Source organism: Cornus florida, unplaced genomic scaffold, assembly GCF_030987335.1.
Source record: "Cornus florida cultivar Cherokee Brave unplaced genomic scaffold, ASM3098733v1 CherokeeBrave_3.0.0_Hap2_Chr05, whole genome shotgun sequence".
NCBI classification, from domain to species: domain Eukaryota; kingdom Viridiplantae; phylum Streptophyta; class Magnoliopsida; order Cornales; family Cornaceae; genus Cornus; species Cornus florida.
The window spans coordinates 37,537,028-37,564,928 of record NW_026775575.1 but is presented as its reverse complement, the minus strand read 5'-3'; the positions used below and the strand labels follow the sequence as shown (position 1 = coordinate 37,564,928).

At 35.1% G+C, this 27,901-nt stretch overlaps 1 protein-coding gene and 1 pseudogene across 1 annotated transcript; both read right to left on the bottom strand.

Annotated features, from left to right (window-relative positions):
- Positions 1–45: 45 nt before the first annotated feature.
- On the bottom strand, positions 46–14,706 carry LOC132310113 (uncharacterized). Its single transcript, XM_059808338.1, has 7 exons — positions 14,449–14,706; positions 12,114–12,332; positions 2,871–2,957; positions 2,155–2,301; positions 1,108–1,134; positions 888–983; positions 46–246 (listed from the first exon to the last, which is right to left on the bottom strand). The coding sequence occupies exons 1-7, from the start codon at positions 14,680–14,682 to the stop codon at positions 46–48; spliced, it is 1,011 nt and encodes a 336-aa protein (XP_059664321.1). The 5' UTR covers positions 14,683–14,706.
- Positions 14,707–20,479: 5,773 nt separating this feature from the next.
- On the bottom strand, positions 20,480–26,398 carry LOC132310111 (probable protein S-acyltransferase 17; annotated as a pseudogene).
- Between the last annotated feature and the right edge of the window lie 1,503 nt (positions 26,399–27,901).

Sequence of the window (27,901 nt, the reverse complement as noted above, 5' to 3'; positions counted from 1 at the left end):
TTTAATAAATTGAACCTTCAGGCATCAGTGTAACCAAGTCGAAGACTATAGGTCTGCATCGTCTATGGCCTTCTCTATAATGTCAATGCAAAAACCCACAGATTTTTCCTGAGACATGGCCTCTGCTAGCTTTGCTCGGGCTCCTTCATGGCGACGCAATATTAGAATAGTATTGAGAACAGCCCAGCTCACCTGAGAATCCGCTTTCTTCTGAGTGAAACCCAAGCTTTGGAGCAACATGTGCAACTGTTACATCAATAAAATCATTCAGTTAGTCATATAACTACTGTAAATTGTATCATCCATGTCATAAGTAACTCAGCCAAAGGAACCTGTTGTTACCGGCCAAGAGAGGATGCCAAAGTTTCAGATGAAATGACGAAATGATTTGCGTAAGATTGTTAACAATGTGCATAATATTGTTAACAATGTGAACAAATATCAAAAGCCTGCCTAAGATTGTTGAAATTATCGTTGAATAAGAAGCTTAAAGTTTAAGAAGCCTCCCCAGTCCCTGCAATGGTGGGACAAGAATTGGGCATTGTTCCTTTTTAATGTTAAACTAAATACTGTCTAGGTTTACGGTGAATCAGCTCTATGACACTAAGTCAAAGTGGATATGCTTTGAGCTGATGCATTGGGTCCTCATTTAACTCAATGAAGCGAAAATGAGTCACTTAACTCAATGAAGCAAAAATGAGTAATTTACTATGGCATCCTCAAAAAATGAGTAGAGGATTGTGGCACTAACATGGCTATATGCAAATGGACTCTGATTGAGTAAACTCTATCACATTCAAAAGCATGAACTCGCAGCTCTTTGCATTCAGCTCTCTGTTGTGACAGAGATTCTTTTTAGAAAATAAGCAGAGAGGATAAGTGTAAACCTTATTGATATCAGAAAGGCCTCCCTCGGAGTATCCATGTAGAAGATACTCAGTCGCCACACCCGCTAGCGCTATACAAGAGAATCTGTTCAGCATCTAATAAGAAGTATCCCTTCGTTAGAATTTCTTTACTTCCGACAAGATAGAATCGATAATTCATGGAGAAACATTCAATCTGCAATATCTACGTGAAGCAATGATCATGTGAAAGGAGAAATACCATGGAGGATACTTTTCCAGCATTAACCTGCATATTATGTGAATAGCTGCACATCAAAGGACAAAGACACGTAATAAATCAAAAATTAAAATCTCTCCAAATTCTTCTACTAGACTATTTTATTTAGCAATTATCAAATAAGTTTTCATCATCAACAATTTTCAGGGTGTTAATTGTCAATCAGTAACTAATTTCCAATACCTTTGCATTTATGGGATGCCATTTTATAGTTTCAGATTTTAGCCTCAAATAAAATATTAGTGTCAGTATGGATGCAGACTGGATCATCCATACCTTGAGAAAATTGTATGTAATCGGCCTCAAAATTGAGCCAATACATCGCAATGTATGGTCCACAGTTAAAATGCAAAGCCAGGAATGGTGACTCAATAACGCCTTAAATTTCATAGAGGTCTATTGTCCTCTCTTAAGGTAAAGGTACAAGTTATGAGACATGAATCAGTTAGATCTAAGCATTAAAACGAGGAACGTGCAGCAATTCAATATATTGATGCTGGCGCAGAGCAAAAACATTTATGTTGGTATATTAGCTCAGAGTTCCGTCTTTTTTAGCCTTCGGATTTCTGTCTATCTTCACCGTAAATACGCAGGATCAACCAATTATTGAAGCTTTTATTCAAATTTCTAGCTATTTATGCCTTACTGGTTCAATAAGGCATCATAGTATAGGGAGTGTAGACTACCTTCTCCATGGATATAGTGGCAACTTAACTTGTGACTATGGCATACACAAAAAGCCATCAGCTATGGTGAAAATATCTTCCATACCTTGCGACAGGTTAGAGCTACTGACAAGAACCATACATTTCCCGTGTACCAGAGAAGGTGTGGTAGGGTGCTCCTCCATAGGCTAGTTACGAGAGTATGAGGATCAACATTCTCCCAACTCCCAACCCAACCCAACAATTAACTTTTAAAAATAAAAAATAAAAAATGTAGAAGGGTCAGGGCCAAGACAACAAAAGCACAAATAATATAACAGTTACGGAAGCCTATTAGAAATGGTACTAAAATTTTGAAGAAAACTACTTCATCAAACTCAAGATCCACAAATGCAGTTCCTGCCTGAACATTGAGTGATCCTTCCTTCTTCAAAGCTTCCAGACTTGATAGCGTATACCCCTTGGGAAGAATTCCCAGCAAGTAAGCAATTAAGAAATGGCCAGCTTCATGCTGCATTAAATTTTGTGAGATGATCAATTCAAGACGAGAGATATCAGTCTCATCAAGATGTGATAATAAGCAGACCTTTTTTTTCGGTAAATAGATAATTAGCAGACTTCCATGCTGATAAAAATGTACACAGCTAAAAAGGTAACACCAAAAGTATACAGAGTTACACCTCTTTAACACATTTCAAGGTTTGGAACAATAAGTTCTTGAATGTCATCATATACATGCAAAATAATTTGCACATGATGTTTCTCTAATTATGCATTACAGAATTCTTAGTCTAATGGTGACTTGGATTCGGCAAGTCGTCTATATATTTGACTGAGTCTAATGAAAAAAAAAAAAAAAAAAGGCCATTACCCAGTATTACGTCACTGTGAGGTACTAAGAGGGCTGGAATAATACAGCAGTAACATTTGACATTTACATAAGTGGTTCTTCCCAAACATAAAACCTGCATAATGTCATACTTAGCAACAGGAGCTTTTACCAGGTGATGGCCCAATTAACAGAAGAGATTGAATACATAAAGACGCATGCGCTCAGACACACACAGATAGAGATCTTACTTGAACAACCCTATTGCGGTACTTTTGGCTAAAGGTGCGACCAATTGTATCAAGAACCAAGTTGCTGACTCCTCCATTAAACGAAACCTATGAACACGCGATTGTTGGGATTTATATGCCCTGGCATAGCAAATTCCTATCTGGATTGTATTAACATATGTTCCTGACATATCTGAAATATTTATGATTTATATAATTGGTGAATTCAATGTATTATGTTTCAATTCACTATGAAATTGATAGTGTCCAGTTAATTACAAGGAATATTTATATATATGTATGTGATGACAATCAATGCATGATATATAAATAGTAATTATAAATTGTTCATAGTCGGTAATTATGGATGGACTCATAATTAATTAAGACTTGAACTGGATCCGCGTTAGGTTGAGATATATTGCGAGAGCCGTCGTATGCAATTACTCCCTATCAACGTCATGGCATTTGACTCTTAAGCATGAGAAAAGTATAGACTCTTTTATTAATTAATAATTACTTTGATTTGTTCGGCGGATTCTTCGGGATCCTTAGACCGACACTTTGGGTAGTTATGTAATTAATAGTTAGAGGGTTATATTTTCAATATTTGCATCATTGCTACTTGTATTTATTTTGTATTGATTATGGTTGATCACAAAGTAAATTCGAAGGCCTTCGTGTGTTTTTAGACAAAATGATTTATTATATATTTATTTATTTAAATTATTATTTTTGTCAAACAAATGTTTTATTGTGATCGAGCCAGAAATAATCAAAGGTACCAAAATAAATATATTAATTAAGTAGTCGGATTGATGGCTATATTTATCCGATAACTAATTATGCATAGAGGGGTCAAAGTGCAATATTGACTTAGAGGTTATTTATTATTTAATTGGAGTTCAATTAATTTCTTTTAGTGGAGTAGAAATTAATTTATGAATTAATTGAATTGGGTCCATGGACCGGGCCAATTATTAATTCATTGTAACCAATAAAATAATAGGCCCAATGGATTCTCACTCATAGCCCAACTTGATATTGGAATCATATTAGATTTGAGACATATGAATTAGAGATGGAGAAGGATTTGTTGTTTCCTTTTCTTTATTTTTATGTTGCCTATAAATATACATGGTCTATGTATATTTTAGGGGGTGATTTTTATGAGAAGGAAAAGGGAATAAATTTTCTCTCTCTAGAAAATTAGGGTTTATGTTCTCATCTAATGGAGGCTCCCACAAGCCTAGTTTTCCAAGGTCATTCATGGAGGCATATGAGTGATTCCTAAAGGCAAAAGAATTACCAAGAAGATGGAGATCCATGGAAAAGGTGTCTAGCAAAAGGGATCTACAATAAGTGAGAACATTCACTTTAGAGGAGAGATCTAAGGTTTACTCAAACCTTGATGTAAGTATTCAATCTTTTAATTGAATGATACATCATGTTTTATTTTTGCATAAAACTTGTCTCTAAGTGATGAATCAAGATCTATGAATTTAAATCCCTCGAAAAGTTTTTAAAACTAGCACGTTTCCCAACAGTGGTATCAGAGCATGGTTTGATTCATTACTAGAGATCATGATTTTATGAAAATCATCATTCATGGATCCAAAATTATATTCATATATATTTTTATTGATGTATGTTGATGTATGATTTAATATGTTGATATATATTGATACATAATGATGTATGAATGATTGTGAATGAATGATGATGTATGGTTGGGCCATGGATGAAGCTTATAGGTTAAATTAATGTAATTTTATCTTTGGATGAATGTAATTAAGGCTTTGATTTAGCCGTTTGAAAGTTCAATGATGTAATTTAATTTTTTCCATTGTATTTCAAATTGTAAATATTTTTAAAGCCATGTAATCTTCGTCAAAGGATGCTATGAAGCTTCAAGAAGGTCCAAGAGGGTTAAATTAGGCTTCAGAAATTTTCTGGGATTTTTTAGCAATTTTCCGGAATTTTTCTGGAATTTTTTAAGGCCTAATTTAATTTATGAAAATTTTTATTAATTTTTCTGGATTTTTCGGCTTTTTTCCGGTGGCCGGAGCATCACCGGCGGCGAGAAGAGACGTCGGAGGAGGCTAGAATCAAGTGTAGTGCATCTGGGGTGAGCCTGGCGCGTGAGGAACACGCGCCAGGAGGTGACATCTGCTGGCGCGTGCATTGCACGCGCCAGCCAAATGTGTATGGCCTCCACGCGCGTGCAGGCGCGTGGAGGCGCGTTCCACGCGCCCCATGCGCGTGCCAGCGCGTGGGGGCGCGTCCCACGCGCCCCAGGCGCGTGCCAGCGCGTGGGGGCGCGTGGCTTCACCTGCAGCATGCCCCAGGCGCGTGTGAGCGCGTGTGGGGCCCTCCAGTCGCGTTCCAAGCCGTGTTTTGCTTCTCCTGGTGCGTACCAACCTTATGTGGGTGTTTGCAAGCTGATGGAAGATCTTCGCGCAGTGATTAGAGCAATTAAATGTTAAAAGCTGATTCCATTGGCCAATTAATTTGCTTTATTTGTCATTTATTGTTGTATGTGATGCATGAAATAATTAATTGCTAATTATTATTATTCATGCATTGGATCCATGATATTTATTTAAATGGCTTGATTTATATTAATTAAATTATGAAAATTAATTGGATTAGATTACTAATTAATTTGAGGGCACTTATTGGGAAACTAAAAATTATTTTTGTAAATTATTTTTAAAGTGTGCTTCAAATTAAATATTAGTGAATCGTTTAAAGTCCAAATATTTTTTAAATTTAATTGGATTAAAATCAAGACGTTTTGCATGCATTATATCATGTAAATGAATAAAATGAAAACCCTAATTATGAATGATTAAAAATTGAGTGGGAGCGGGGATTTTTATACATTGCCCCATGGCCTTCGTTATTAAAACCATTGTAATTAGATCTTCAAAAATAAGACCCCACGCATGATTTGAAGAGTCTTAATATTACAAGAATGGTTGTCTCATGAAAATAAAAATATTAAATGTTCATTATAATTAGATCTTTAAAAATAAGGCCCTACGCATGATTTAAAGAGTCTAGATTATAATGACAACATATTTAATGTTTTATTTTTCATTAGAGCATTAATAATGTTATACACTCAATCTAAAATCAATAGTGTTAGCTCCCCAACGGAGTGGTCTACACTAGGTGATTTTAGAAAGGCTAAACATAATCGGGAGTCATTTCATATAGATAGACAAGGCATTTTCTTAAGAGATATGGAGATGATGGGATTTGCCCGCCAATAGCAATAATGAACTTCGCCAACCGAATAAGTTATTGGTGTATTGGTTATCCGATTTTTCATGCAGTGGTTAAGGGACCCACATACTATTTTAATGGAAGTGCTCACCTAATAGTAAATGAATCTCAACAATAGTAATAATGAACTCCTCCAACAGGATAAGTTATTGACATATTGATTGGTTGATTTATTATGCTACAGAGTTGAGGGACCCGCATTAATTAAAAGGGATTGTTCACCAATAATGATAATGATCTCTTGTTCGATTGAGATTTATTATATTATGTGGTTAACAAACTCATTTAATTTTAAATATGCATGACAGAATTAATAATTCACCTTGCATATTGTATGAATGCATTTATATTCAGATTAATTATGTCTAATCCAGTTTATCTACTTGCTTCCGTATTCTATGATATTGGACCTTATTTATAATGACTGGAAAATGAACTTAGATATTTTATTCACAACGTAAGGGTACAAAATGTGTTTATTACTCCTAAACCTATCTCTTTTACTTTGAGATACCAAATTTGACATTAATGCTTTTAATAAATTAGATAAGGCAAATGATATGACTTGGTGCAATATTCTAGAGTTTAGCTCGAATATACTCCAAAGCTAACATTTGTATTATTTTATTTTCTTCAAGCATCATATTAAATGTCAATGAGATATTTTGGTGAGATTAGATAGAGCATATGCCTAAGTACTGTGTCAAATTTAAATACCATCAAAATAGCCTGATGAACTCCAGTTTGAAATCAAATTTTGGAAAATGATTGTTTATTATTTAAAAATTAGCTGGAGATCAATAAGGCTGACTTGGGTGGTAAGTTTCAAGTTGACATGATTATTGCCTTGTTACCAAACTCATTCGACTCTGTTAGAGTGAACTAAATAAGGAATCAGTTTGAGTTCACACTCGCTGATATTCTTATAGAATTGGTAACAGAAGAAGGGATAATCAAGAGTATGGGCGTTCCTATCAATCTAACCTAGTCTATACCATCTTCTTCTAGGCCCAAGTGGATGGGCAAAGCAAAGAAGAAGGATGATAATAGGACTAGGCTAGCACAAAACATAGGTATCTAAAAGGTTAAAGGGAATAAGGCAGTGTATGTGGAGGGCGAATGAAACTGTTTCTTTTGCCGTTAACTAAGACACTAAAGGACAAACTGTCTAAGCAATGACGTGGCATAGGAAAATATATATTTAATCATTGAGCCATGTTATGTGGTTGTATCTATTGATTCCTGATGGATAGATTCTGGAGCCACTAAACATGTTTGCAATTTATTGTAAGGATTTCAGGAATCCAGAAGCCTTGATGATATGGGTATATATTTATCTTTTGACCTGATGCCAAGGTTGTAACTAAGTCAGTGGGAGTATTACATCTGAAAATAGAGAGTATGAGGATATTAGTATTAGAGAACTATTTTTATGCACAGAAGTTAGACGCTATCTTATTCTTGTTTCACTTGTGGTTTATAAAAACTGTGTTGCTATTTTATAAAACTGGTTTTATAAAATTGAATAGATATGCGATTACTTCTGGTGTGTTGAAAGATGGTTAATATACTATAATCACAAACTCTTAAAGATTTGCAGGATGTAGAAACTAATGTTGCATCTTCTAGATTGAATGTTAAGAGAAAATTTGTTATTCCTGACTCATTGTATTTTTGGTGTCTATTTTTGGGTTGTAATCAATCAAAATGAGATTTAAAGATTGGTTAAAGAAGGTTTATTACCTAGTGAGGCAGAGGAGCCTAAACCAAACTTGTGAATCTTGTTTTGAAGGATAGATAACTCTAAGGGCTTAATCAGCCAAATGAAATAGACATAAAGAACAATTGGAGTCGGTACACACGTACACGTGTAGTCTTATGAACATCCAATCAAGATTACTCACGTTTTGGATAAATTTACCTGTTGCGACACAAGTCTTATACTTTTGGTATATTCTGAGAGGGTCAAGACTGATGTGGAGCTTAGATTAAGTAAACTTATCAAGACACTTTCGATCTGATCGAGTATTTGAGTATTTCTTGGGATAGTGCAAAGACTATATGGTCAATGAGGGTGTTGTGTACCAGTTTTCCGCAATTGACGCTAAATTAATTTAGGTGTCAAATAGGAATAACAGAATTCCACTTAACATGGTTAGATCTATGATCAGTAATGCCACATTATCTCTTTCATTTAAGAGTTTAGCGTTAATGACATCGATGCGCATTATGAACTGCATTCCATCTTAGTCTGTCTCAAGGATACCGTTGAGCTGTGTTTTTGACTAAATATTAGTTTGAATCATATGCACATATGGGGTAGTCTTGCACATGTGCGCTTGATATGGACAAGTAAGTTGGAAGCAGATCATAGGCATGCTAGATTTGATAGCTACTCTAAATGTCACTAGGATGGATTATTTTATGATCTCAAAGATAAAAGTTGATTGTTTTCACTCACTGTTTATCTATAGGAGAATCATATTATGAATCACATACCTAGTAGCATAATGTTAGAGAATTTGGTATGAGTACCAGGTGTACCACATGTGAACACACTTATTATAGAGATTGAGAATAATATATGAATTCCCTATTGATGCGTTAGCATCATCTACTACACAGATTCTTGCATCGGTACATTGATGTAGTGGGAGGATTATCATCCAATTCGACAGAATCATGTTTTTAGGTGAGACCATTATGGACATCCCTGTTAAACATGAGTTGGACCCAGTAAGCTACACGGAAGCGTGAACTGATGTGGATACAGATCGTTTTGGTGAGTTACTATGAAATCAGAGTTGGAATCTATGTATTCTAATAAATTCTGGGATCTTGTAGAACTTTCTAGTAGGGTGATTCCTATGGAAGGCAAGTTAATCTACAAAAAGATACCAGAAGATTTCTTAGTGAATAAATCATGAGTATACAAGAGAATGTCATTATTTTTCTTAATTCTATATATTGATGACATCCTACTCATTTATAATGACGTGGAAGTTTTGTCATCAATTATAAGGTAGTTGTTCAATTACTTTTAAATGAAGGATTTTCAAGATGTAAGCTATATTCCTAGGATCAAGCTTTTGCAAGATCAGGTTAAAAGGAAAATAGGCTTATCTTAATAATCCTACATTGATAAAGTTTTGACCAGGTTTGGTGTGCATAACTCAAAGAATGAGTTCTTGCTTTATTGATATGGATCGCTCTCTCTAGTAAGTAGTTTTTCAAGACTAGCAGAGGATATTGAGCAAATGAGACTGGAACAATATGTTTCGGCATATGAGAGTCTCATATATGCCATGGTCTATACCAAACAGGACATCCGCTACATGGTAGGGATAGTCAGTAGAGATCAGTCCAATACTGGACTTGACAACTGGTCTATTGTGAAAAATATCATTAAGTACCTAAGAAGAATCAATGATATCATACTCATTTATGGATGTGATGATATGGTCCTAGTCAGGTATGCTAGTTCTGATTTTCAATCAGAAGTAGATACTATGAGGTTCATGACTTAGTGTATGTTCACTTAATGGAAGGGAAATCAGTTGGTAGATTGTCAAGCAGATTTCAACTGTTGACTCAAACCTGCAGGTGGAACATATTGCAGCCTTAAAGGTGGCAATATAAGCCTATTGGTTTGATCTCACTGATTTAGAGGTTGTGGAGCATACTAGCCTGCCTATCGAGCTATATTGTGACAATAGTGCAGAAGTAGTCCAAACCAATGACCCAAGGTTTCATAGAGGAACAAGATACACTGAGAGGAAGTATCATGTTCGACATGATATTGTCCGGCAAGAAAATGCACTTGTAGTTAAAACATTGCATTGGAACACAACTTTGTTGATCCATTATCAAAGGTGTCATTGATCAATAATTTTGATCATCATCTGGATAACATTGGAGTTAGGTGCAATTTGAATTGGCTATGAGGGCAAGTGGGAGCTGTTGGGATTTATATGCCCTGGCATAGCAAATTCCTATCTGGATTGTATTGACATATGTTCCTGACATATCTGAAATATTTATGATTTATATAATTGGTGAATTCAATGTATTATGTTTCAATTCACTATGAAATTGATAGTGTCCAGTTAATTACAAGGAATATTTATATATATGTATGTGATGACAATCAATGCATGATATATAAATAGTAATTATAAATTGTTCATAGTCGGTAATTATGGATGGACTCATAATTAATTAAGACTTGAACTGGATCCGCGTTAGGTTGAGATATATTGCGAGAGCCGTCGTATGCAATTACTCCCTATCAACGTCATGGCATTTGACTCTTAAGCATGAGAAAAGTATAGACTCTTTTATTAATTAATAATTACTTTGATTTGTTCGGCGGATTCTTCGGGATCCTTAGACTGACACTTTGGGTAGTTATGTAATTAATAGTTAGAGGGTTATATTTTCAATATTTGCATCATTGCTACTTGTATTTATTTTGTATTGATTATGGTTGATCACAAAGTAAATTCGAAGGCCTTCGTGTGTTTTTAGACAAAATGATTTATTATATATTTATTTATTTAAATTATTATTTTTGTCAAACAAATGTTTTATTGTGATCGAGCCAGAAATAATCAAAGGTACCAAAATAAATATATTAATTAAGTAGTCGGATTGATGGCTATATTTATCCGATAACTAATTATGCATAGAGGGGTCAAAGTGCAATATTGACTTAGAGGTTATTTATTATTTAATTGGAGTTCAATTAATTTCTTTTAGTGGAGTAGAAATTAATTTATGAATTAATTGAATTGGGTCCATGGACCGGGCCAATTATTAATTCATTGTAGCCAATAAAATAATAGGCCCAATGGATTCTCACTCATAGCCCAACTTGATATTGGAATCATATTAGATTTGAGACATATGAATTAGAGATGGAGAAGGATTTGTTGTTTCCTTTTCTTTATTTTTATGTTGCCTATAAATATACATGGTCTATGTATATTTTAGGGGGTGATTTTTATGAGAAGGAAAAGGGAATAAATTTTCTCTCTCTAGAAAATTAGGGTTTATGTTCTCATCTAATGGAGGCTCCCACAAGCCTAGTTTTCCAAGGTCATTCATGGAGGCATATGAGTGATTCCTAAAGGCAAAAGAATTACCAAGAAGATGGAGATCCATGGAAAAGGTGTCTAGCAAAAGGGATCTACAATAAGTGAGAACATTCACTTTAGAGGAGAGATCTAAGGTTTACTCAAACCTTGATGTAAGTATTCAATCTTTTAATTGAATGATACATCATGTTTTATTTTTGCATAAAACTTGTCTCTAAGTGATGAATCAAGATCTATGAATTTAAATCCCTCGAAAAGTTTTTAAAACTAGCACGTTTCCCAACAGCGATATCTGAGTCAGTCATTAAAATCAAACACAAGGATTTCAACAAAAAAGAAAAAAGAAAAGAAGAAGCTCATCCCAAGTTGAACTTTCCTCATCCTTATCAGATGCAGACAGTTTGCGAGTAATTTTGTGCACCCATAGGGATTAGGCTCAACTCTAAAAAAGTTAGGGACATGATCATGAGGTTTGGCAAATCCAGTGTTTGTGTTTTTATCTATTACATGTAAAACAACTAACAATGTAATTCCAGCAGATGATCACAAAACTAGTCTTCTTCTTTTTCTTTAATATACGATTCTCGGGAAAAGGTTAGGACATGGGGTAATTCATCATAGCCTTCAAAGTTCACATGCAAATAGAAGTCATAAACTATTTAAAGAAATCTACAAGATTCCAACTTTCTACATCAAGGCTACCCAAATGGTGTCCAAGGTTATTATTGGGCAAAAGGAATGTAAAGCAAACAAGATATCTCCACAACTGAATGCAAATAAGTCCGTTCGCGTTTGTGAAATATTGCCCAACTAAGGCAACATGTTTCTATAACGAAATGGATCAACAGTGAAAGTCAGATAAACATGAATAAGTTACCGAGTCTAGTGTCCATAGAAACAACAATCCCAAGGAGAAATAGAAGATTTGTTGCGTGCTAAATCCAAACACATTCCATGCAGAAATTCCTCCTAAGACACCTGCAAGCTGCAGGTTTCTTTCTATGGAACCAAGAGTTGCATCCTCTGGCGATAGAATAGACGAAGTTTCTATTCCATTCAGTTTTAGTTCATCCAAGGTGAAGAGCCTCTGGGGTACCTGTGCAGTAAATCCACTCATTCAGTATACCAAGCTCCGCGTTGTTGTAAGATAAATATCATAAATTGCGAGAAAGTGTTGGGATTTATAGGCCCTGGCATAACAAATTTCTATCCGGATTATAATGACATATGTTCTGACATATCTAAAATATTTATGATTTATATAATTGGTGAATTCAATGTATTATGTTTCGATTCACTATGAGATTGATAGTGTCCATGTAATTACAAGAAATATTTATATATATGTATGTGATGGCAATCAATGCATGATATATAAATAGTAATTATAAATTGTTCATAGTCGGTAATTATGGATGGACTCATAATTAATTAAGACTTGAACTGGATCCGCGTTAGGTTGAGATATATTGCGAGAGCCGTCGTATGCAATTACTCCCTATCACCGTCATGGCATTTGACTCTTAAGCATGAGAAAAGTATAGACTCTTTTATTAATTAATAATTACTTTGATTTGTTCGGTGGATTCTTCGGGATCCTTAGACCGACACTTTGGGTAGTTATGTAATTAATAGTTAGAGGATTATATTTTCAATATTTGCATCATTGCTACTTGTATTTATTTTGTATTGATTATGGCTGATCACAAACTAAATTCGAAGGCCTTCGTGTGTTTTTAGACAAAATGATTTATTATATATATATTTATTTAAATTATTATTTTTGTCAAACAAATGTTTTATTGTGATCGAGCCAGAAATAATCAGAGGTACCAAAATAGATATATTAATTAAGTAATCGGATTGATGGCTTTATTTATCCGATAACTAATTATGCATAGAGGGGTCAAAGTGCAATATTGACTTAGAGGTTATTTATTATTTAATTGGAGTTCAATTAATTTCTTTTAGTGGAGTAGAAATTAATTTATGAATTAATTAAATTGGGTCCATGGACCGGGCCAATTATTAATTCGTTGTAGCCAATAAAATAATAGGCCCAATGGATTCTCACTCATAGCCCAACTTGATATTGAAATCATATTAGATTTGAGACATATGAATTAGAGATGGAGAAGGATTTGTTGTTTCCTTTTCTTTATTTTTATGTTGCCTATAAATATACATGGTCTATGTATATTTTGGTGGGTGATTTTTAATGAGAGGAAAAAGGAATTTATTTTCTCTCTCTAGAAAATTAGGGTTTATGTTCTCATCTAATAAAGGCTCCCACAAGCCTAGTTTTCCAAGGTCATTCATGGAGGCTTATGAGTGATTCCTAAAGGCAAGACCATTACTAAGAAGATGGAGATCCAAGGAGAAGGCATCTTGCTAAGGGATCTACAATAAGTGAGAACATTCACTTTAGAGGAAAGATTTAAAGGTTTACTCAGACCTTTGATGTAAGTATTCAATCCATTAATTGAATGATATATCATATTTTTATTTTTTTTGCATAAAATTTGTCTCTATGTGATGAATCAAGATCTATGAATTAAAATCCCTCAAAAAGTTTTTAAAACTAACACGTTTCCCAACAGAAAGAACATATGCGCTTATCATAGTTTATAGTGATTCATTTGCATTCTCATGTAGAAATGGTAAACTCCTAATGATGCTGCTTGAAACTGTCTCTAACCAAGCGCAAGCTCGGTGCCACCCATATATACCATAACTGGTTCACAACACATCTAAATAAGAATCTGAAAACCATGCTCTCTATAAATTATAAACCAGTACATTATAGAATGATCCAATGACTTAGGAGTTAGGACCTCATTGATTCCTAATCAAACACACATCATCAGTCATGAGCAATTCTAATTAAATTTTAGTTCCTTAAAAGAACACCAAGTAAAAAGCAATTTCTTTCTAGGGTCATTAGAACCTTCCTCAATAACACATGGGTGAAGATCATTTCATTAATCCTTAAAAAAAATTCATAGCTCAGAGGGCAATTCTAACAAAATTTTCATTTGCTTAACATTTGTGGGGGTCATTAGAGTCTTCCATAGCACACATGGGTGAAATACAATTTAATTAAAAATCCCAAATTGCAAAGCTATAAACTTCAACATTTCAAATACAAAGAACAAACATTAAAATGGGTAGCATTCGAAAAAAAAAAAAAAAAAAAACTGAAGCAATCAAACTTGCCTTGCAGCACCAAAACAACGCAGACCCCCAGGTCTGGCCTGCAAATCCTTGACAAGTGAAAGTGCAGCTCTTTCACCCCCTTTTCTTAGCTCCTTGTCAACTTGTTCCAAGACTTGCCATCTTGATGACACACTGGGTTCAATCAAACTTGCAATTCTAAAACTGGGTAATCTTAGTCGTGAATGGGATGATGACAACCCTAGCCCTGCATGATAAACCACACTGCCCATACAAGGAATTTGCAATACCAAAAGAACAAATTTGGAGTACTAGAAAAACCTGTTTGCTTGCTATTTCAAAACAGTTCACATATCGGGCGTTTGCCTCTCATTCTCAACGACTGAATAAAAGGATAATTAACATAGAAAATATGAGACTAGGGTGTGTTTGGTAGGGTTGATTTGGAGGGATAGGATGGGAGTGTGTTGGGTAAGGTTGATTTGGAAGAATGGGGAGATAAAAGAGAAGATAGGGCCTCTCCCTCATTTGGTTTCTCACATAATTTGAGAGGGTTAATTTCACTCACATTCTTTTAGATTTGGCTGAATATTAACTTCAAATATCTTTCGATAATAATCATTCTTACTTTTTCGTTACAGAATTCGTTAAAAATATATAAAAGATATTTTTGCCCTAAATTTTTTAATCTCATCTAATCTCAATTATCAGATGGACAATACTTGCATCCAACTCAGGTTGGATGAAGTTTGTCCAACCTGGGTACATGGCCCGTTCAAGTCATGACACATGTCATAAATAATATAAAATTCTGTTGAATATTGCCCGTCAATTTTCCGATATTACCCGTTCTCTTGCCTCGCTGTCGAGTCAACTCCTCCATCTTCCCTCAGATCCGATTCTCATTTGGTGGCTATTGGCGAAGAAGCAACCGGCGTTGAGGTCGGCGGTGTAATCTGTTGTCGCCGAGGTGGCCTAAGAAGAGTATGGAAAGGATAGAGCGAGTGGTGTTGGATTGGTGGCTGTTGGAGATGAGTTGACTCGGCAGCGAGGTAGAGCCACGGCCAAATTGACGAAGACCTCATTGCCGACGGCGATGGCTTCGATTTGGGTGTAGGGTTGGTGGCCGACCATGACTACCGCCACCGTCGGTCCTCTCATCTCTCTAACCTCCTACCACCACCCACAATCGGCCCCTCCACCACTGCTCACCCACCATACGAAACAACCATCTCCACCCCTTCCCTGCACCACCCACAATCGGCATCCCTGCGAGCTTTCTCTCTCCGTTTAGATCACACAGTTGTCAGAATCTAGGGTTAGGTTTAGACTCCATTTTGTGCTATTGATTCATCACCGAAATCCCCAAATCGAAGAACGAATCAGCCATCATCGTCTTTTGATTTGACGGCGGAATTGGCTAAATTCCCAGTAGCGGCGCTCCATTGGGTCAGGACGAGTTACCAATCAACCTTGCCGTCGTCGTCCGGTATCTCGTCACCATGGTAGGTCGTCTGCCCTGCCGCCGTCATCTCCTGTAACTGCCAGGACGCCATTTCTTGCGCCGACAGCTCGCCGGTATTGGTTGTGGTGTATATATATATATATATATATATATCTGTATAAGGGTTTACTGGTTTTGGGGGTGAGAAAGATTAATGATGAAATAGGTTTTTTTTTTTTTTTTTTTAATTGGGTTCACTGGTTAGGTGAGTGAAAGAAAGATGGCGTTAGATGGGTTTGTTGGCTGGGTGAGAGATAAAAGAAAGAGAAAGGAGGTCAAGAATGGTGGTGGTGGTGGCAGCGACGGAAAGATACGAGGTAGGGAGCGATCTTCTGAAAAAACAAAAAAAAAATTTGTTCTGTCGGGTCAAACCCATTTAAGTTGGGTATTATCCAACTTAAGTTGAATAGTGTAATGGACACTTGTCATGCCCTGATTGTGCCACGTACCCAGGTTAGATAAACTTCATCCAACCTGGGTTAGATGCAAGTATTGTCCTTATCATATTACTATATATACCCCCTTATTATTTCACACACCAACCACCACAACCTAGTGACCCACACACTCGCCTCTCTCTCTGTCTCTCTCTCTCGTCCCTCCACGCCTCCATAATTATAGCAAACAGAGGAAAAGAAGTTATAGTTTACCATATCAATCCATATCAAATTACCATATCAATCTTTGTTGCATAATTATAGCAAACAGAGGTGGTTGTGATGGCGGTGGATGGGTTTTGCAGATTCGAGCGACATATAATAAAAACAATATTTGGGTAGACATAAAACCGAAAGGTGTCATAGACTTCGGCGGCCAAGAAAGCGAGATTCTTAAACTAGAGTTGAAGATGCTGAAATAAGAGTTTAATGAGTCTTGCAGATTATGGCAATGAGATTGGTGATGGGTTAGGGCAGTGGTGGTTGTGGTGGCGGCGACGATTGGTGATGGGTTGGGATTGGGATTGTGTGGGTGGTGGCGTAACGATTGGTGATGGTGTGGGTGGTGGCTGCGACGGATGGTGATGGGTTAGGATTTGGATTGTATGGGTGAAGGCCACGGCAACTGGTGATGGGTTGGGATTGTGTGGGCAATGGTGGCAACGATAGCAATGACGGGTGCTCTGTGGTGTATATCTATGTCTATGTGTATATATATTGGTGATGGGCTGGGATTGTGTGGGTGGCGGTGATGACGGATGCTCTGTTTGTATCTATGTTTGTGTGTATATATATTGGTGATGGGCTGGAGTTGTGTGGGCAGTAGTGGCGACGACGATGGCGATGGCAGATGCTCTGTGTGTATCTATGTTTGTGTGTATCTATATATATGTGTATATCTTTATATGTAATTTGTAAATTTACAAATTTTTAGGGGTATTTTAGTCTTTTAATTTAATTATTTAGGTTGAAGATTGTTTTGACAAATTCAAAGGGTATTTAAGTCATTTTATATCGTGTCAAATTTGTTCCACTAACGGTTGGGGTGTGAGTGAAAAACAGAGCCAAAGTTAGTGATAATTATTTTCGACATATATTTGAAGGTGATATTCGGGCAAACTTGAAGGAGTGTTAGTGAAATTAACCCAATTTGAAAAGATAGGGAGAGAAATGATAGTGGAGTAAGTGATTAATTAGGAATACCAAAAATACCCTTCACAAATTAATATACACAAAAATTATTCCATTTATGTCCCAAACAAGAATAATAATTATATTTTTTTTTCTGAAAGGATAGGACAGTAATTTAGTCACTATCTTTTCTTTTCTTTTCTCTCCTTTATTTTATCCAAACAAGAATAGCTATCATTTTTTTTCTTTTCTCTCCTATCTATCCAACCACATATAGAAATTATTAGTATCATTTATTTTCTTTTCTTTTCTCTCCTAACTAATACTATCTTCCTTTTTTTTTTTTTTTTTTTTTAACCCTATCAATCCAAACACACTGAAAGTAGGTCTTGCTTGGTTCCGAATTATGAAAACTCAATAATACAAAATACATGTTTTTATAATTTTTTAAAAATAAATTTTTGTTTTGTGAATTTTTAAAGATTGTTTTCAGTAAACTAAGCAGTCCTTAAGTTGTTTTTTTTTTTTTTTTTTTTCACAAGAAATTCGCTGGTTCACTTTGCGTCCAAGGAGATTAAATCCTCACACTTCTAATTTCTAATTTAAAAGGCCTGATGTACCCCTATAGCGCTACTGTTTTAAAAATGAGATAAGATAAAAAATAATAATAAGAAGAAGACGAAGAAGAAAGGACAAAGTGAGAAAAATATCCCTAATATTTATTTTTTGGACAAATAATATCTATATTCTTTATTTTGGTTATATAACCCCGATAATGTTGAAAAATGTGACAAATAATGGCTTAATGTCAGAAAATGACCTTTTAGAACTATTTTAAGTTAGAAAATTACTAAAACACCATTTCGCTATCCACAAAATACTCGTTATACCTTATATATATATATATATATATATATATCACATTTTCTCTTGGCATTTCAGTCATTTTACATTTACTTAGTTTTTTTTAACTTTTTAAATCAGTTACATAAGTGCATTTTAGTCTTTTAATCCCTCCACTGACAACTCTTGTTCGCTTCAAAAGTAAAGATTATGAACTTTTAAAACCATGTAAAGAGTTATATGTCATATATACATACCATAAAAATGTTTATTGTCCTCAACCCAACAATAAATATATATATCTTATTTCTTCACAAATAATTTACACCCCTATTCATCCATGTTGTCGTTAGACTTAAATCTCTATCTCACTCAAAGACTTACTTTATCCTGAACTTAAATATCAACCTTTTTTTTTAGTTTCATCAGCATTTTAATTTGAAGACTGAGGAGGTATTGAACTATAGTAGAACCGTATGATTATTAATTCTTTTAAAAAATTAATTTATTAATTAATTGAATAAACTCAGACATTCACATGCCCCTTCACAGATTTAAACATTTGACCTTCTATTTAAAAAACTAGCCTACATAAGAAACAGTCTTAAGTTGATAAACACCCCAAGACAAACCAATTATAAGCGTCCATTTGAAGCTTTCAATTCGTATCAAGATTCAAATTTGTGTTCTCTTGATTGAGAGTTCAAACAATTTACCAATCCCACAAAACAACTACCCCTATAAGCAATGTTACAAAAACCTAGCAATTTTGTAATTACTTTAATTAAAAATAAATTAACAAAAACTCTTTTCAAATTTTAAAAACAGCAAAACTTTTTCTTTATCTCTCGATCACTAATTCCCAGATCGTAGTCGGTAAAAAAAAAATACAATTATATCATTTTCTAAATTTAATTACTCCATGATAGAATTTGTCACATACATACTCTAAAACTACAAACGTCACAAATCGAAAGGAAAGTACAGTACTGTCCTCCCCCTAAAAGTTGAAACTGGCAGCAGGAGTTTGCACGTGCCACTGTGTGCCTATCTCATCTTTCCTCTTATTGGCATTTTGGTAGATAGGTTGTACATAAAACAACAGTTTTGTCATATCACCCCTCTGAAAGGCAAGGCCGTACACGACGGACTCCGTGTGCTGTCACGTGCCCTGCTAATATTAGTTTAAGCCCAACAAAATAAATTAGAGTAATTTGCTCTTGGGGCCCTTATCAAATTTAATTCAAAGTGAAAACTATAACCGTTAAATGCGTATCCCAGTAGCCAGGTGGCTAAAAAAAAATAAAAAACCATTTAATATAAATATATTTTTAGAATTTAACAGTATTTCGTGTAGTAATTTAATGTACATCTAGCACACTGTGTCTTCTATACTACAATATTGATTAAGACAACGTCGTTCTGTTTCCCATTAGATGACTTACAATAACCTTTCTAGGGTTTCCAATTCATTCTCTTTCAGCTGAACATTCCCTAATCAATTTCCATATTATGCATCAACTTGTCGATTGTAGTATTTTACAGAGAACTAGACCAATGGTGCCAACTATGATTGGTTTGATAATATTGAGAATGCCATAGTGGTTTTATGAACATTTAGCTGTTTTTGAATTATTTGTCTTCTTATATTTACCATCTTCTATTTATAGACAATCCTGTCTACCTTCCAGAATTTCTTATATAAATATTAGCATAAAGTTTCTACGTAAATTTTCAATAACCTTTAAAAGTTTTATACTTTTCTAAAATCTTCTATCCAATATTCTAAAACCTTTCAAACCCTCTCGACACGCTACACTCTCTTCGTTACCAAGACTCAATCTGCTGAATGTCTCTCACTTTGCAATTTCCCGTTCAACAGCTATCGACTTCAGACTTAGCCTCGAACCCTGTAGAAGGATCGCTAATAGATCAACTTTAAATTAATTTTATCTTAATTTTAATTCTGAAATAACAATTTTATACCACTAAACATAACACATACGAGTATTTTTTACGGAATAATGCGAAATAACCATTCGAGAGTATAGTCAAGTCACCAAAGGGATCAATGTTGGCTCAGTGAATCATTCACCACTATAAATGCCAATCAGTCTAATTTTTACAGAACATCTACAAAAGAGAGCGAGCAAATGTAACATGACAGCCCACATTTTCTGCTTTAGCTAGACTCCCACTTCACAACATATATAGTTACTATATATATACATACATCAAGATGACTACTACTCTACATCTTTGCATTCGAACTAAAACTCGAGCATGAAATATGGGAGCATTTACACAGAGGTTTCCCCATGCAAGCACATTTTCAGGCAGCACGGGCCTGGTCACAAATTACCTCAAAGATGAGGAGTAAACAGGTTAAAGGCTTCCGATTTTTAACACCATCTGCCGGCCATGCAAGATTGAGGATCATGAGAACAGGTTACAGAGAGCACTTGATGCTCAGACGAAATCCCTGTCAAACACATGGACAGCTACTCTTAGCCCGATTTTGATTTCATTTGCGAAAATGATGATCTTGTCGAGAGTGGGAAGATGATCTCATTAAGATTGTGCCAGGATCCTTTATTGTAAACATTCTTCACAGCCTCCACATCCTCCAGGTGGGATCTCCTACAGCAGCCCTTCCATTTGCTAACCCGAGGCTTCTTTTCAGGGTTCAATCCACTAAAACTCGCTTTGGGCGCTGCAGTGCTTGCCGTTGTCTCATTTACCTTCCTCTGCCAGCTAAAGTAGTCTTCCCACTTCATAGTCTGTAGTTTCAGAAAGTGAGTATAAATTTTAGAGTTTAGTACTGACTTGATGTACAAGCAGTTACAGGACCACAGACTAGTTTAAGAAACATCAGATAAAGAAAAAGGGAATCGAACAAATGGATTTCAATGCAGAAAAGAAGCCAAATATTTTGAACAGCATGACTAATCTATCGCAAGTTCACTATATTGTGCTCTTAAAAAAAATTTAAAAGACGCGTGGAATAAATCAATTTTTAAAATAACGAAGGATAAGTGAAATAGACCTCATTCGTGGTAATATTTTTGAGACAGAGGTTAACATGAAACCCAAAGAAAACAGCTAGTATCAAAGAAACTGCGGCCAGAAACAACATAAGTAGTATTTGAGTGTCGTAGAAACCCATCAACCACTGTTACAAGCCAGAAAACCATTAAGATAAAAGTTCTGAGGGGATGAAGCATTCAACAATCTTGAAGTAAATTGCGATGATGAAAATTGGATATTGCAAAGAAAAATAATAACTAGAAATAATTAGTCCATGGACAAAGCAATAATGCATACACCCTAAAGTACCAACAGACGAATGCTTCCACCATTGTGTATTTTTTGACACTGAGGGAAAGGAATGGTTTTGACCATACCAACTGATTTGCTTTCCAGCAATTCCAAACAGAAATTTGTATTCAAGCAATGTTAAAAAATATATATATGTAAGAAGGAAAGAAAGAAAGAAAGAAAGAAAGAAAAAATTATCATTATTCTTATTTAAAAAAGAATAAGTATTAAGTTAAAATGTACACAAGCTGGTGTGTCAAGTGTCAACCACTAAGAAATTACTTTAGAAAGGAAACTACAACAGAGACCAATTTAGGTCAAGATATTTCCTTAAGTGTTCAAGATACATTATCACCCTCAATTATCTTGAACACTTGAGGAAATAGTATGACAGTCATAATAAACTGTGCATGTTATCAAGAAACTAACTTGTAGAAGTCGAGTTCCTTCGAGTGCGGGTGAGGGGGGGGGACTTGATAAGAATCAACAAGTATATGAAGTGGAAAGAAAGAATTTTTTTTAAAAAAAAAAGAAAAAAAGAAAAAGAAAAAGAAAGGAAGAAAAGAAGAAAGAAAGAAAGACAAATCCTACGTGGTTTACAGCTGAACTGATGGGGAAAAAATATTAGGTTTTTCCTGACTGTGTAAGCGGAAAAATAAGATATTTCATAAATATGGGTACTTCGCTAATTTTTCCAAATTAAGCGTAATTTTAGAAAATCTCAATCAACAAAATCAGATATTTTGTAAAAAGGGGTACTTGTGTTGACTATGATTTTTCAAAGACAAGAACTGTTGAATTAGGGGGTGAGATTCTCTCACTCTTCAGTGGGGCTCCTGAAAGCCTCAGTGAGATTCAAATTTCAAAGTATAACCTTCTCTTTCTTCTTAACTTCAATTTCCAACACTACTATGCATAGTAGATAGCCACAACCAGCCCTTTAGTCACCCTAATCTAATTGCCAAAACCTTTGTGCTTTATCATGTAATCCTAATCCTATTACCCAACTTTCTGTTCCTAAACCTTTATTTTTGCTGCTACCCAATTACTGAGAAGCTCTTCTCCAATTTTTTTTATATTTTTTTTAATTTTTTTTATGTCAAACGACTCAAACCCAAATTAGCCTTAAACCACGGCCAAATTAATCCTTATACCATTTCTAACCATTGATCTTACCAGCTCATCCAAAAATCCTATATATAAAAATCCTAGCCCACCATTATTTGATTGTAGGTAGCCCTAGTTCTCCTTACTTAAGGTTTTGTCCTACATCTAGAATGGGTTATCGAGTCTTCAACATATTCTTTTACATCAATGGCATGAGCAGCAACTATTCAGGTGTTAGTTGAGAACACTCCTGAACAACCACTTCATTCATCCTGTTCTAAGTAAGATTAAAGAGAATAACATGAGAAACTAGGACAGGCAGAAGAACTAAATTATATGAAATTGAGACAAGGGAAAAGTGGGCGGATGAATCTCAGCAAGAGGCAAGAGATGCTGTAGTGAGGAAGTAAAGAGACACTACTACAAGTTCCTCGTGACACAATACATGATTAAAACATTTTAAATGACGTTTTTCCCATGAGTTATCTTCTTGAAGTAACATGTTCCCATCATTTTGAAACTCACATAACATCAAATATGCCAAAAAAAAACCAATTTTCCATTGAAATATATTGTTCAGAAATTTTACAAGGAGATGAACAATATGTTACATAAGTCCAAAACATGGAAAGGCCATCAGAAATTCATTCTTCCAAACAAAATACTATAGGCCACATGAAAAAAAAAATAGTCTTTGGCAGAAAGCTAAATAGAGTACTCACCTGTACAACATGCGGAGCCAAACTATGGAATGAATTTTCAATGCCATAATAAACTGCAAAGAGAAACTAAGGAAATAAACATCCATTTTTCAGCTCTCATAGGCTACTCAGCCGCCAACTACAAGATGTTATATACAAATAAAATGCACCTGTTAGAATGTATATAACTTTTAATTCTTTCAACCGACCAGCAATAAGAAACCCGATGCCTACTGTTCCATATAAACAAAGAAGGAGATGCCTGCATAACACTAAAGAAACACTTACTACAAATAGATATAAGGATCAAAATGGATGCAGCATATTGCTGTATTACTCAAAGGTGGAGAGGACCAAACAATTCGGTTAGATGGTGCAAACACCAAATGCGCACTTGCGGATTGGGTTTACACCCTCCACAATTGTGAAGTCCAAAATTGGAAATTCCACATTGACAAACTTTATTTAAAAACTGATATCTAAAATCCTACATTCAGTTTTTCCCCTTCCGTTTTCACAAAATATTTCAACTAATGGGGATGCATAGGCAACCTGAAGTTGATGTTTAAAACCTTGTTTGGTGACCCATTCATTACTGTTACAAATTACAATTACTATGCTAGTTTTAACATTAGATTAAAAATAAGTGGATCCATTTGTTAAAAAAATAAAAAATTAAAGTCCTAAATATGGATCATTTTTTAAGCATAAGAACAGAAGTACACAAAGGGCAAGTCAGTAGATCCAATTAATACCCATTTTGCTAACTTGAAATATAACAATTGCTGCTAACAGTGATAAATCTTACCAAAGAAGAAAAGCCATGAAGTATCGGGTGTTTCGCTCCCCTATGCAATTATTCTGTAGCAAATGAAAAAAATACAGAACTTTGAGGAGAAAAAGAAAATGTTAAATATACACCACCTAAAAATCTAATTCCACACAAACAAAAAGAATGGAGTAAGAAAAAGCGAACCATCCATCCGCAATGATGGTCAAACCGAGCAACACACCGATCACATATTCTGCAGTGCTTGGACCTAGCAGGTCTGAATCAACTGGTAAATCCCATCAGGGTATATTATAAGGGTGAATTTTAAATATTCTTACTAGCAAACCCATGAACTCACTTTAAAATCTTGCAAGTTGAACATTCTTTCTCCAAAAAGATGATATTATCGTAAGGATAGGCAGAAAGATATTGAGAAACATTCTCAGCATTCACAGTTCCTGGATCAGAAAAGCAAACCAACAGAAAGAGTAGAATACCCACACCAACCGCCAAAAAGCTTGTGTACCTGCAAGAAGATACGGCGTCCAATGAGATTCAAAAAGATATTTAATAGAAGAGAACCTTACAAAGTGTGAGGGAGTTAATATATGCAGTGGTTGATGTTGTACCTATGAACTCCACTTAGATAATACCCAGGAATATAGCAAAAGCATGTCTTCGCAATAATGTAATAATAAGCTCCATTAATTGCCAGATATATGATCTACAACAAAAGAAGTGATATAAATTATTAACAGCATGCCAACCCAATTTCTTTTAAGAAAAGGAAACCTGTATTAGACATATTTCAAGTCAATTTTTTGTATCTTAAAAATTGGGATTTAAGGAGCACCAACACTTGGACACACACAAGCACCTGATAGACAAACCTAAATCCATGTAAATAGGTCGTATGTGTAAAGGGATAGAGAAAAGTGTGAGTAACTTTCTGTTTCATTAGTGCAGTTGTGAGGTAATTACGGTGTGTTCTTTTCTCTCTTTGGATTGGTGAAGATGATGCCTCAGTATCCCGTCTGGAAGTTGGAAAGGTAGCCATGTTTAGAGGAAGGCAAGCAAGTTGTGGATGCCAGCTCTACTTAGCATTGTGTTGAATACATAGAATGAAAGGAATAGGAAGCCCTTTTAAGGGTGTGGAAGTGTTTATGCAATTCTAAAGTTTTTGTGGCTTACACAATCGGCTTCATTGTCTGTAGATGAGCTCAATTTACAATCTTATGTCCAACAAAGGGTCATAAGTTCATTTATCCAGTGTGGTCCCTGGGACCTGATATTTGGCATTATTTGCACAAAGTGACTGCTCTCAACTGCCTAACAAGCTGAGCATTTTAACAATACACCATGCAGTTGTCCCTAATCTTATGTCAAATACAAAATGGTGATAAAATCAATTTTCAAGAGAAAAAATGACCCAGCAGGACAACTAACAGGTGAACCCTAGCTGTCCAAATTAACCCAAAAAGTACCCCAAAAAAAAAAAAAAAAAAGGGCACGAAAAATCGAAACCAATCATCTCACTAACTTTTGGGTTATGTGCAGGGACGGACCTATTAAGGGATCAGTGGGGGCAGCCGCCCCCATTCTTTTATTTACAAAAATACATATAATTTTTGTTACAATCTTAAAAACGTCCCCACTCAATTTTTAATAATACCCAACTATAAATGCGTCCGCCTCCTCTCATACAATTCTCTGGTCTGTCACTGGACTTATGTGGTGACTTAAGTAGATACAGTGTATATATATATATATTACACATATGTATGCATGACAAAATGTAAGAAAGTGAAACCTGTAAGATAGGGTTGGGTCGATCGCAGCAGTAATGCTTGAGGGAAAGGAGTGCATTGATGCCTTTAGAGCCGAGGACAAGCCCAACAAATCTCCTATAATAAATGTATAGTATGAAATTAATCAAAGAATAAGAAATGAAATTGGAGAATGGAGAGAGAGAGGGTATGTAAATATATACTAGGTGTAATTTAAGATAGTTTATGCATAATACCGGAGATAATGGTAAGCACCAAAAGTGATGAAGTAGTGAATGTGTTCGATGAAAGTCCCCTGAAAGATGGGCCGATGACGGCAGAATAATGATACCATGATCAACAGCGTGAGCAGGCCATGGCACACAAGAATTCAGTATCCTACCTCCATGACACATACAGATAAATTGAGAAGAGAGAAGAGAGAGTGGTCTTCCTGATATTGTTGCCCTGATCATCTCAAGGTCAATGTCCCTTCCCTAGGTTTTTTTAGTAACTACCAACGACAAAAGTCCCGCCTATTAAGCAAAGCCAAATGAAATACAATAAAATGTGTCCACACAAATGGAATCAAAAAATTCTTTAGAGGCCAATGTTTTTAGGGGACAGAATGTGTAAAGAAATTAATATGAAATTAGTAGGAGGTTTGGGATCATAAAAAAATTAATTTTGACGCATTGATGATGTGTGACATGATTGATTTTTCATAATTTAAGGCAAGTTTTGATAACAGTATTTAAATTGAAATATCGTAATATGAGAGTGTCAAATCCAACTTAATAGTAATGGCTCCACACGACCCATTGATCATCCATTTGAAGATAAATTATTATATGGTATTGGGATCATTGGTTCGGGATCAATCACCAATTATTATCCCAGTAAATATGTCACTTTTGCATGGGTTTTAATGAATTTTTTTCCTTAAATGTCACTAACTATGTCACTTTTGCATAACTTTTAATCAATATTTTTCTTAAATGTCAATTATTAATTAATGACTAGCTAAGATAAATAATTGCACAACTATGTAATAATTTCTCTGGTTTAAGACTATTTCAGCCCAAATAGTAATGCTCTTTGGACAAATACTACAATTATAGTGCAGTGATAAGCCAAGAGTGTAAGTGTATTAACAAATGAGTGCGAGTTAAATTTGCCACAAGAAAGTCAAAAAAAAAAAAAAGTTTTAATTTGCATGATAATGCGATTAACAAAGATAGGGATAGAATACCACAAGTTCGCCAAATTAACAAATATATATTAACAAAGATAAGGATAGAATACCAGTAGTCATGTCGTCGCCACCAGAATTGAGGATGGGATGATAGCTCTTGTCGTTTATATTCATCCTTTCTTCCATATCAATTGAACAAATCTCTTTTAATCACTAGTATCCACACTAATGAGCTCTCTATGTGTATCTTTTTATAGAGAATTAAGCATTGGTTTCTAAATACTAATCCTAGTTTAAAGAAGACTTTCTAAAAAAAAAATTGTGATCACCTAGCGGCCCAGGACAAGGACGCAAATCCCTACCATTACTGGGCTAGAGAATTTTGTTTATGCCATTCAAATGGACCAGTAGGCCAGCCCACGGTTTGCAGTGACAATTTTTTTTGTTTTTTTTTTTTCTTTTTCTTGGTAACAGAAGTCCTAAGGCATCTACAACAACCAAGACCACAAAACACAACCATACAAAAACAAAACAACATCATCCATCCTCTGCAATTGCAAGGATACTATCCAGACAACAGAAACAAGCATAGCAGATTTGAAGTCAGCAATTGAGAGCTTGACAGTAGCGGCAATTAACACAGTACTCTATCTTCCGAAAGGGAAACGGCCACGCCCAATTGAAAGCGGTAAAAAAGTGCACCATCTTTGCCTTGGG